Raw genomic sequence first — 12,900 nt, 5'->3', positions numbered from 1 at the left:
GGTGCATTTCTCTATTACAAGGGGATATTTAATCAGAGAGCAGCTTGTTGATTTCTCTGTGCAGGATTTTAGCTCTTTAAAATGTACCTGATTGGAGAATTACATTTTTTCGGTTTTTGAAATAGAGGGTTTGTGTGTTTAGTACAACTGATATTTTTGGATTATATACATCCTAACGGCCCTTTTTTGAAGTAGGTTAGTGATTGTAGTGTGCTTTTGTATACCGTAAATTATAATTAATTATACTATAAGGCGCTACTTTTTTCTTTTTCGTTCTTGAACCCTGTGGCTTAGAAAACAGTGCTGCGAATTTATGGATTTTTCATCACTGACGGCTGGCTATATTGTATATAAATAGTTAAAAAACAACAACTAAGCAAACCACTGATTAGGTATGTTATTATATGTGCTATGGCGTCATCTTTTGGACGAGTTTTCTCACTTCATTGCCCTTCTGTTTAGACTGAGCTATTAACCTATCGGAAGTACAGTTGTCATTTGGTCTTCCAGACATCAATAGCGATTCTACTTGTATGGATTCTACACATATTACCCCAAGCAATGTTTGTAAGTTTTACAGTATAACTAAAACTGCTCATGCTTAGTAAACTGCCCCATGTGTGATGTCTGTAGGCGTGTTTTTATGCATATTAGTATGTGCTAGGGTTGTCTTGATACCAATATTCGGTACCAAAAAGTATTTCGATACTTTTCTAAATAACGGAAACCACAAAAAAATTGCATTGTTGCCTTTAGTTTTACAAAAAATCTTAGGGTATATTAAACATATGTTTCTTATTGCAATCAAAAAACAATTTTGTCCTTAAATAAAATAGTGAAGATACTAGACAACTTGTTTTTTAGTAGTAAGTAAGCAAACAAAGGCTCCTAATTTGTCTGCTGACATATTCAGTAACATGTTGTGTCAATCCTCATTCTATTTTGTCAAAATTATAAAGGATAAGCTGTAAAAATGTGTTATTAATCTACTTGTTCATTTACTGTTAATATCTGGTTATTTTCCGTTTAAACATGTTCTATCTACACTTTTGTTAAAATGTAATAAACACTTATTCTTCTGTTGTTTGAATACTTTACATTAGTTTTGGATGATACCACAAATGTAGGTATCAATCCGAGACCAAACAGTTACAGGGTCATAATTTAAGTTCTCGTGTGTCCAGGGACGTATTTCCTGAGTTTATAAATATAGTATGAATTAAAAAAATAAATAAATACGATTTTGTGACGATAAAAAATATTGATGTCATCATAGTAGTATCGACTAGATACGCTCTTGTACTTGGTATCATTACAGTGAATGTCAGGTGTAGATCCACCCATGGCATTTGTTTACATTGTGATGCCGGTGAGCTATCGTGTCCTTCTACGGTGTGTAGTGAAGCATGTTTAGCTATTCCTCGTCCTGCAGGGATGATACTTGTAAAAAACGTACTTTATTTGTCACCATGGAGGCGAGGATTAGTGATTTAGAAGAAGCTAAAACACTGTCGATTGCGGACGGACATTAGCCGCTAACTCGCGAGCCATGTTTTAAAGAACCTCTTCCTGTGGGCGTTTCAGTGTTATAGCTTCACCTTTTTCATTAGTTTTTAAGCCCAAATGCATCCATTCTCCCTTTTCTGTCTACACTCTGTGTCTGCTTGTAAGTACTCCGTGATTGTGAACTGCCGAACATGATCTTCTGCTCGTAAAACAGCACTGTCATGACGTGACGAGGACGCTCCGTCATGCCTGTAGAAAAAAAAAAATATGGCGGAATGGTACTTTTCAAACAGAGTATAGTAACGTTTGATTCATTAGTACCGCAATACTATACTAGTACCGGTATACCGTACAACCCTAGTATGTGCTATGGTAATGCAATGAATCTATCATTGTTAGCATTAGCTACTATACTAACACGTTTACGAGAGTCTTTGTTAGTATTATGAACTTACAGTGGCATTCTTTTTGTATTGCTTCAGTTTTGTAAATTCACCAAGACGTCACCATGGACTTAATGAGCATCTTTAGCTGATTGGAGAGCTAGCTTCCGCAGCTCGTGGGTGCATGACGGTGACTTCTGTTTGGTTTAATCAGCCATTTTACTGCCGTGTAACAGGCACCGTTTGGAAACAATTACGGTATGTAAATAAACATTTACAAAATGTTTCTGTGTAAAGAACTCATTTAACAATATATCAATCTGCGGTTTACTTATACTGTATGGAAAACTATTTTTTTCTTCTAAAATATAGTGGGTGCGGTTTATATTCTGGTGCGCCCTATAGTCCGGAAAATACAATAACAGTTGGAAGGGTTGTCTTCATTTTTCCTATAAATATTATTTTCTTAGTTTCCTCAGCTCTCTCTTTTGTCTTCAATGCCTTGTCCTGTTCATTGATGAAATCCTGTAATTGTTTTTTAAATATTTGATGATTATCTTAGTTTAATGTCTCCTCCTGTAATAGGCATAGGATGGACTTTTATTCATCCCACAATGGGGAAATTATGCAGTTGCAGTACGGATTCAAACAAAAAAGTTTTAAAAGAAGTGCAAAAGTCATGAAAGTGCCACCCCCTTATTGATAAACCAAAAAGGTAAAAACACATGAAAACAAGAGGGAAACATTAAAGAACTCAAAGGAGAACATACGAGTGCACAGAGCTACTGCAACTTTAGGGCACCATTTGTTCATACAGCAACACTTTGTAATTCACACCATAACTTTTACATGTTGACACTTACAATACTTATTGTACATTCCTATTTCCCTTGAGAGGTATGTCATTGCTAGACAAGTGCTTTGTGGTCAAATAGCCTGGCTTTCTAGCGGCAGCTGTACCTGTAGATTTATAAAAAAATACTAGATACATCAGTGCAGCCTGATAAATTATGTGCTTAAGAGGCGACCACCTTGGTTTGGGCATTGTTCTAATTAAAGGCAATGCATGTACATTTAAAATAAATCAAAACCTCCTAATTTCTCAACTGATCGTCATGTGATATACTTTATTGACAACGTCAAAACGTGTCAAATTAAAAAAAAATACAAATTTGATGTTATACCTCCTGAAGGGGCACTGCACTTTTTTGGGGGGATTTTGCCGAAAAGCTCACTATCATTATGGAAGACATAACGACGTGGGCAGCACGGTAGAAAGGGGTTAGTACGTGTGCCTCACAATACGAAGGTCCTGGGCTCGGGATCTTTCTGTGTGGAGTTTGCATGTTCTCCCCGTGACTTTGTGGGTTCCCATGTACTCCGGCTTCCTCCCTCCTCCAAAGACATGCACCTGGGGATAGGTTGATTGGCAACACTAAATTGGCCCTAGTGTGTGAATGTGAGTGTGAATGTTGTCGGTCTATCTGTGTTGGCCCTGTGATGAGGTGGCGACTGGTCCAGGGTGTACAACGCCTTCCGCCCATGTGCAGCTGAGATAGGCTCCAGCACCCCCGCGACCTCATAAGGGACAAGCGGTAGAAAATGGAAGGATGGATAACAACGTGTTCTTTAATGCATTCTAAATCGTAAATATACGTAAATATAAGTCAGCTAACAGTGGAGCTGGGAGGTCCTCTATTTTGCCCATAAAACCCAATTAAAAGAAAATACAAAAATCACCATCAATACTCCATTTACATTATGTGACTTGAATATAAACCAAGTATTAGTGATAATGTTATTATAAGCGCTAACGCAGACAAACTATTTATTGCGGCACCGTGATCACTTGCGTGTGTGCCAATGTTGATTGATGAGCTGCCTCCTTGCTCGTCAAACTTTATTGCAGATCATAAATAATGCCTCTGACCTGGATAGTAGAAGGACAAAGACGTATTCCAACAAGTTGGTACACTTTGACAGCCAATTTAGACCCGGAGATGGCGAGAATGACACAAAGGGTCGGTATAGCTCAGTTGGTAGAGTGGCCGTGCCAGCAACTTGAGGGTTCCAGGTTTGATCCCCGCTTCCCCCATCCTAGTCACTGCCGTTGTGTCTTTGGGCAAGACACTTTACCCACCTGCTCCCAGTGTCACCTACACTGGTTTAAATGTAACTTAGATATTGGGTTTCACTATGGAAAAGCGCTTTGAGTCACTAGAGAAAAGCGCTATATAAATATAATTTACTTCACACTTCACTCCATTTCAAAAAGACGCTTGGTTCCACCCGCCTTTTCTTCGCGAGGATTATGAGTCATTCTTCATCTAAACGGGAATATATGAACATCCTAGCAGTCTGCGGCCTAATGACAGCAGACATTGTACAGTAAGTGATGTTTTATTATGTTTGTTGACTCTCATGGAGTCTGCAAGGAGTAATAATCAGTGATGTTGGAATAAAAAAAAGCGAACAATGCATTTTTTTAAATTAATGATCAAAATATATGAATATTAAATGTTATTGTAAATGTGCCTGTTACTACATTACATATATAATTGCACCATGTATATAACACCTTAATGGATTGTGTTAATAGAATAAATATAGATATAGAATAGAGCGGCTCCCATAGGATCCATTGTAAGCAGACTTTTGATCACATTTATTTACTAGTTAGAATGTGTTAAAAAAAAATACATCCATCATCATGTGTTTCATAATGATTGCGAACAATAGGCAAAATTCCCAAAAAAGTGCAGTTCTCTTTTAAAAGGTTGCTATCTACTTACTCGTATCCATGGTTGTACCGTTTCACTGTTTTTTTTTGTATTCAAGAATTTTAATAGAGAAGTAGATTGTAACAGTTATCATTGGGCAGCAGTAGCACAAGTGGTATAGCATGTCGTTCATTAACCGGAGGGTACAAGGTTTGAATTGTCCCATTACTACGGTTGCGTCCTTGGAAAACACTTAACCCACCTTGCCTCCAGTGCAGCCAACACCAGTGTATAAATGCGAATAAATGTTTGGTCGTGGTTGATAAGGCCGTTGACACTAATTGGCACTAAATTTCCCTCAGTCTACCCCAGGGCAGTTGTGGCTACAGTTGTAGCTTACCACCATCGAGAGTGAATATGCACGAAATGAATAAGGGGCTCCCACTGTAATGCACTTTAGGTGTTGAGAAAGGCACTATATACATCCAATCAATTATTATTATTATTATTATGAACAATTATTTAATGTAATTATTTTTCAAATTTTAACATAAACATCTGGTTTCTGAAAAGTGATAAGGAAATACCATTGCTTTGACCAATTGAGGTAAAAAAAGTACTGGTATTTAAAATTATATTTGATATTGAAACTGTAGATTTTAACTCAAGATAATGCATGTATATTATTTTTGGAGTACATTTTGAAAATAATAAGTCCTTGTACTGTCCTTATTATTCCTTATCATTTATATATTAATTACACATTTTTATTTTTATTTGTTATTCCCTTTTACTTTTGTTACTGTATGTATAATCTGCAGTGTAACCACAAAATGTTGCCATCGTAGGATAAATAAAGTCTACGGTATCTATATGTTAAATGTTACAAACATCAAAAATATGCTCAATGAGGTGTAGCCTACGACAAATGACAACAAATGGTAAATGTAGACCTGGGCCCTCACGTAACAAGCTTGCGTACGCACAAAAACCTGCCATACGCCCTTTTTCATGGCAAAGTTAAGATGTATCAAGACTGATGTTGACTTGGAAATGTACACTGCAATCTGACTCATGTGAGCAGGTTACTGTATAAACAAACACACGTGGTAAATTACAAAAAATATTTGACATTGGGATAATCAGTCACCCACCTCTTCTAAAGTTTAAGTATCATTGTAGCGACTATCATTTCAAATGAGGCGCAGCACTAATTTTCCCGAGTCAGTTTTACCCACGAACATCCATCTTCTTTTTTTTCCCGACATGACCATTTCCTTTTCAATTTCAGCCTGCGTTCAGTTCCCGGAGACACAGCAATGTCAGGCTCACAATTGCTCTGCGTCTTGCTTGAAACTCGAGAGAGAAGCACCGCCTACTGACATGTAGGCTCAAGCACATGGCTACTTTCAATATGATTAGCGTATTTATAAGGGGGCATAGTCTGGCAGTGCCAAGCCACCCACACATCTGCGGTGGATTTCAAGTTGATTGCGATGTAACAAAGAAGTGTGCTTGGATTTATGCGCGCAAACACTTTAATACATCTATATTTTTACTTGAGTACATCGTTTTCTGGATTAGAACATATGTCCATTTTTAGTGGGAAATCCTCGCAACTCTAGTTTCATGAGATTCTGGATTATTTTGGATGTCTCTTTAGACAAACATACATGTGACACACTTTTACTATAGCTATGATGCATTTGCCTGAGACTAATTGATTTCTGTGAATGGTTTCAAAAATGTATTAATTTATTATTATTATTTAACTCTGGTAGAGATCAACTGAACATCGCATGCAAGGTGAAGTCGTACGTTTCGAAGCAGGTGACAATGATTCACTGTTTAAAGGTTTTAGTCACCCTAACTCTAGAAATAATACCTCACCAACAATTATACAGCCACAGTAGAAAGCAGAACACAAAAAGATTAAGTAAAAAGAGATGCAAAATTACACAAATGGAAGGCAAAAGTAGGCATGCACAGGCAAGTTATGGAGATGTCCATTCTTACCCCTGTGCAGCTGTTGATACCCAAGTGCTCAGAGGCCACTTCATCATCATTTAACGCCTGTCATTACCTAAGATAAAGACGCACTGCCTCCAGTCTATTCCCCACTGCCTATTCAGGCAGACATAATGACGCATTGTTATGGGGAAAAGCTCCCTTCAGTTGCACTCAATTCTCTCCACAGGGAAAGTAGAAACCCTTTTTGCAACTACAAACCAACCAACTTTTCCTGCCTCTCATGACAATTAACTTTGACAAACATACATTTAAAATACTGCGCCAAACCGCGCTACTTCCGAACCATATTAGTATAACAAAATGCACTTTTCTTTGCAGGAATTTAGAACACTCATTAACAATACGAATTGTAATAATTCAAACCTTATTTTTTCTTTTGTGGTACTATGGGCTGGTTCCAATACCTTTAAATGTACTGCGGTCAGAAAGGGATGTAGAAATGACAAAGTGCAAATTATTTGAGACCATTTACGAAATAAAGAGCAATATTAGGTATTAGTCAGGATTTTTCAGGAAAAAAATGTAATTGCTTGCTTTCAGCTATATAATTGAGCTGTTTTCCTGTTAAATTGTATGTTTTCCAAGGAAAAAGCTCTCCATGGTATTCCACATCAGCAGTGGCTGCCTCAAGCAAAATTATGACATTAAGCGCTCAGTGTGTGGTAGGTACCCATTGGCAATGAACTCCATTTTTGTTCAACCGTGTCTTCTTCTGAAGTACTAAATTTAAACTTAGTGTGTCACCATTGTTGTTGTATAAACACTACAGTTTTGTTACCGTAAAACAATGTTTTTCAACAATTTCCCAGATTTTTTAGAGTAGATGCCTTTTTATGGCTCACTCCATGTTGCACATTCTTACATTTTGACTACATCAGCTTCAGGTCCATACTGGAAAGGGATTCATGGTTTAAGTTTGATGTATTTACAGCTTTTTGCAATTAGTTACTGTAGATGGAAAGGGATTCATGGTTTAAGTTTGATGTATTTACAGCTTTTTGCAATTAGTTACTGTAGATGTTAACTGTGACGTGGTGGTAAGGTTTCAAGTGAGCCATTTGTTCATTAGGTGTATTTGAGTATAGCTGTGCAAATAAATTGATAAATAATATTTATAGGAATTCAGACAACTGCAAATGCATCTGAAGTATGGTTTCCAAAAAATAAGATTATTTTAAATGGCAGTGGATTCATCAGAGAGGCAAAACTTTTGGTCTCATGTTGCAGATTCCACCACTTCTTTGAATGACTGATTCATCAATTTAATATAGAGTACCTATAGTAAGTAAAGTGAGTAAACCCCTTTGAGCAACCATATTTTGTGTTTGTGCTTTCTTTCAATGGATGTCAAAGACATTGCATCTGAGTTAAAGGAGAACTGCACTTGTTTGGGGAATTTTGCCGATCATTCACAATCCTTATGAGAGGCAAGAACACATGTAAACAGTATTTTTATTTTTAATTCAAATTTTCAATAATCTTCTTATTATAGATTGCTAGCAAGGGTGCTGAGGGAAGTAATACATTTTGCCTATAAATCACTCGAAAAATGCATCCAAAAACTGCCAACAATACTCCATTTACATTTCGTGACCTGAATACTAACCAAGTATGATCACCTGTTAGCTGGTGAAAGTTAATATTAGAATATACATCATGCCTCTCACCGAGATAGAAAAAGGGTGTGGACCTATATGAGAAGTTGGTCATCTGTGACAATCAACTTATACCCGGTAATGGCGAGAAAGACACAAAAAGACGCTAGTTTGCAGCACCGGCTTATTTTTTTCAACCCTTCGGATGGATTATGATTCATTCTTCATTTAAACAGCAAGATTTGAACATCCCATCAGTTGAATTCCTAGTGAGAGCAGACGTTGTACAGTAAGTAATTGTTTTATAAAAGAGGAACTGCATTTTATCGGAATTTAGCTTATCTTTCACCGCCATAATGAAAGACAAGAACTCACATCTTTTTTTTAGATTTTAAAGACGTTAAAAAAGCACTTGAAAGATATGACTAATGGGAGTCACCGTTGTCGCCTTCAAAGCTCTGTAAAATCAACTTCAAAACCCTCCATCAACGTTTTATATAAACACTGCAAGTCTATAATGTAGTAACAGACACCTTCATAACAATGTAGTATGTTCAACGTTTACCGTATTTTGAGCGTTCTAATCATTGCCAGAAGTTATTTCTTCCACGCATTGATTTCTGATTCCACTTCCGACTTCTGGCAACAAATGTATGTTCCTATTTCCGGAAACAAACGCTTGCACGTTCTAGTCACGACAAACTTGGTAACGGACAACACATGAGGATTCACAACCTTATATTTTTGAAGCTGAATAATATACTGAGGATGAACTACCGCTTATAGAAGCGAACAGGAAGGAAAGGTGAGACGTTGGAGCAGACGGAAGCCGAGAGAGTGAGGTATAAGTGACGTCTCTATTAGGGATGTCCCGATCCAGGTTTTTGCACTTCCGATCCGATACGGATATTGTTTTTGCACTTCCGATCCGATACCGATACTGACCGATACTGGCCTATCCGAGCATGTATTAAAGTTTAAAGTTATTTAGCCTACTTAGTTGTCAGAATCATGTTGAAAAGGGTTTTAGTACTCTTGATAACAACTAGCCAGCTGAATTAGGGGAGTTTGAATAATACACAATGGTTGGTAACAAGAAACTGACCTGTTTATTCAAGGATAAACACAAAATAGACAAAATTATACATGACAAACAGAAATGGCATCATTGAACTAGGGCTGGGCGATATGGCCTTTTTTTAATATTGCGATATTTTAAGGCCATATCGCGATACACAATAGATATCTCGATATTTTGCCTTAGCCTTGAATGAACACTTGATGCATATAATCACAGCAGTATGCTGATTCTATGTGTCTACATTAAAACATTCTTGTTCATACTGCATTAATATATTCTACTTTTAAACTTTCATGCAGAGAAGGAAATCACAACTAAAAAAATCACTATTTTTTTCTTAGGTGTTGATCTGGAAATATTTGCCTCGGCATTTTGATGGTGTGGGCGTGTGGCACCGAACGGAGATAAGCGTCTCGACAGACGTTACAATATTTGAACAATGATGACGAAAACTGTTTTCTCTGTCGTGTCCGTGTGTCGAAAATTGTTATGCGCTTATTTTTTTATTTGATTTTGTGCGTGGCATAGATTTGCCGTGCGCAGAGGACGCTTGAGCAGTGCGCAATTGCACAGGCGCGCACCTTAGCGGCTGCGCTAGCATCAAAGCTAACGTTAGCCATGCTGCTACCTCTCTGCTGGGAGAGGGCGTATACGTATGTGACGTATGACGTGACAGTATGTGACGTGTGTAAGAAGGTGTGCTTGCTGTCTGTGAGAGGGAGACACAGGAAAGAGTGAGAAGAGGCTGTCGTGTAATGCCAGCAGCTAAAAGCAACTGCGTGAGAATGACAGACCTGTGGATGTGTTGAAGGTGTGCTGGAAAATGCGGAACGGAAATTAGGGAGCAGCAGAAAAGTGGAATGTATTATTTAAATCGGTGCGTTGGAAAACACGGACCGGGGTTTTTTTTTTTAACTGGATCTGGATCGGCATTTTCCCATGCCTTGCCGATACGCATTTTTTGGCAAATATCGGCGGCATGTATTTTCTGCTATGCTATGTGTGTTTTGGACCACATTGTCATTGCTATTCTGGATTTTTTGGACTAACTTTTGCTCGATGCTTCTTGTTGCATCCTCTAAGTTTTTTTTCCGTTGCTTAACACCTCATTTTGCATATTCCTTTAGCTTCCTTTTTGTTGCAATACAGACTCTTTTTGACTGCACATACAAAGATGTCATCACATTCTGAGGCAATGTCATGCGCTCATGGAGTACACAGTGAGACATATAATTGGTATGGTACTTGTATCCCATTTTCTACTGCTTGTCCCTTTCGGAGTCACGGGGGGTGCTGGAGCCTATCTCAGCTACATTCGAGCGGAAAGGCGACGTACACTTGCAGCTTTAATGAAACTTAAAAACTTTTTCTCACTGAACCTATTAATTTTTTAGTTAGTCCATATTTTGCCAACATTTTGTCAAATATTTTGCTTCACCAAACATTGTTTGAATATATCTAACAGCTGTCGTGTAAACTGTAGTAGTTCCAACCATTACACAAATATGGCTCACCTTCCTGTGACTAGCTTTGGGAGCCTCTCAGTACAAGTTATTATGCAAAGGGTGCTCCTATTTTTCAATAAAACTAGCAAGTCATGTTGTGTCTCAGAGGGATTTGGTGCCCATTGAGACAAACAATAATCGAAAATGAAGTGCACTTACCATATTGTGTTGAAAGAGCACAAGCTGAACCAGGGATTTTGCATTTTAAATCTAATAGACCAATTATCAACCCACATCTCTGAATAGCTCCAAGGTCCTCCATGTTGCAAAAAGACTCTTCTGGACAATCAAACAGGTGCCTTTTACTACACTTTTATATAGTAAAATTACAAATCTGGCAACTGCACAACAATACCTAATTAAATGATCAAAAAATCATTAGTGACTCTTGAGCACTATAGTATGTAATCTATATTGTATTTGCATCCGTTTTACTGTGTATTAAACATATCGTAATCATCAATGTCCATACAGTAATTATAATATTTAAGTGAAATAATGTAATTAATGTAGAAATTAATTCAACCAATTACATTGCTATTGTTTATCGTTGTCATTGCACATTGGTAGTTAAGTGGCTTGGTACATTACAGAATGGAAGCCACGCTGTATGATGTTGAACCTGTAAACATTTTACAGAAAAATCCAATAAAAGTAAATTACCGGTATGTGTCAGTGTGACAGCCCAGATTTTGACAGTTTTATTAAGAGAGTAGGTTCCCAAATGAATGCTTAAGAATGATAGCTAACTTAAGTATGTACTGTGCTAGTGTGGTAAAAATAGGGCAAAAAGTAGTCCATATTAAATGCAAATATCTGACCACATAGTAAAGTGCATGTGGCGACAAGTGTACATTTTTTTCAAAGTAAATAAACTGGTCTTTGACATGAAATCATGCTTTACTGCAGCAAATTACCTGGTAAACATTAATTCTCTTTCTCCAGTCTGTATGCGCCTAATCTGAATAATGCACATTGAAAATATGAAAATGTCATTATTGTACTGATTGACATAATTATGTCAATCAGCAATGATGAGGTGAACTGATGCAAAAAAATAAATATAAACAAAATAAAAATACTGCTTATTAACCCAGACAGCCACTCTACACATGATGCAAGTTAGTAAATTGCAGCCCTTTGAGACACTTGTGATTTAGGGCTATATAAATAAACATTGATTGATTGATTGATTAATAAATACAACAGACTTATTTTGTCATTTTTATATTAAAGAAAACATTTAAAATTAAACTGCCTGATGAAAACTAAACATGTAGAGAAACATGGAATAGAAAGCAAAAATCAATACAGAGACATTTTAAAGAATTATGTGATTAAATTATGTTTTTTGTCGTTAATATACATTTAGGGGGTCCATTTCATTGAACTAATAAGATCAAGTGCATCTGGGTGTGGGCATGTGGGAAATTGTTATATATATTTTGAAGAATTTAAATCCTCAGGTGCTGTAACACCATTTCTATGGCTTGTTCTCACCTGGAATGTTGTGAATAGTGATGGCAAGAATAAGGAGAAGGATGCGTCTCCAGCTGCTTCCGGAATGTCCAGCCATTTCTGGTTGTTTGCTTACTGTTTCTCGACCATCTGAGCTACCCCATTGAGATATTCTCTTCCTCGGGAGCTGAAGACCTTCCTCTGTTTTACACACAAGAAGAGAGAAAAAAGCATATCAACTGTATGAATCCAGAATTTTAGCAAACAATATCGGGTTGGAGAAAAAAGAGAAAATTAGTTGAAGATGGGAAAGAATAACCATGGTAAGAGAAGAACTCAATTAATCACTTAAAAATGACAACCCAGTATATTACTTCTTAGAAAATAATAAAAAGGAACACGTAAAACTTCAAGTCAATCACGCTTTCAGGATGTCAACGTATGCAGTTAAAAAGCAGTAACAATGGTTGGGCAATTTTCCAAGCTATTATGCAAATGGTATTAGGGGGAAAGAAGCAACAATGAATATAGCAACCCTTATTGAGGAATAGTTTTGTAGGTTGTAGCCACATAACCTTTAGTTCTGTCTACTCCCTGTTCTTCCAGTATCCTCGACAGCAG

At 37.1% G+C, this 12,900-nt stretch overlaps 1 protein-coding gene across 2 annotated transcripts in view; it reads right to left on the bottom strand.

Moving 5' to 3' along the window:
- The window catches only part of LOC133610712 (zinc transporter ZIP11-like), a 145,694-nt gene that overhangs the window by 15,775 nt on the left and 117,019 nt on the right, over positions 1–12,900 (bottom strand). For both annotated transcript variants that reach the window (XM_061967250.1, XM_061967251.1), the window contains exon 6: positions 12,322–12,480. In XM_061967250.1, coding sequence (XP_061823234.1) covers positions 12,322–12,480 — 159 coding nt within the window. The remainder of the gene's footprint in view (positions 1–12,321; positions 12,481–12,900) is intronic.

The sequence above is a fragment of the Nerophis lumbriciformis genome, linkage group LG11 (genome assembly GCF_033978685.3).
Source record: "Nerophis lumbriciformis linkage group LG11, RoL_Nlum_v2.1, whole genome shotgun sequence".
NCBI classification, from domain to species: domain Eukaryota; kingdom Metazoa; phylum Chordata; class Actinopteri; order Syngnathiformes; family Syngnathidae; genus Nerophis; species Nerophis lumbriciformis.
Note: the sequence above shows the minus strand (reverse complement) of the source record. Positions and strands in the feature narration are given on the sequence as shown.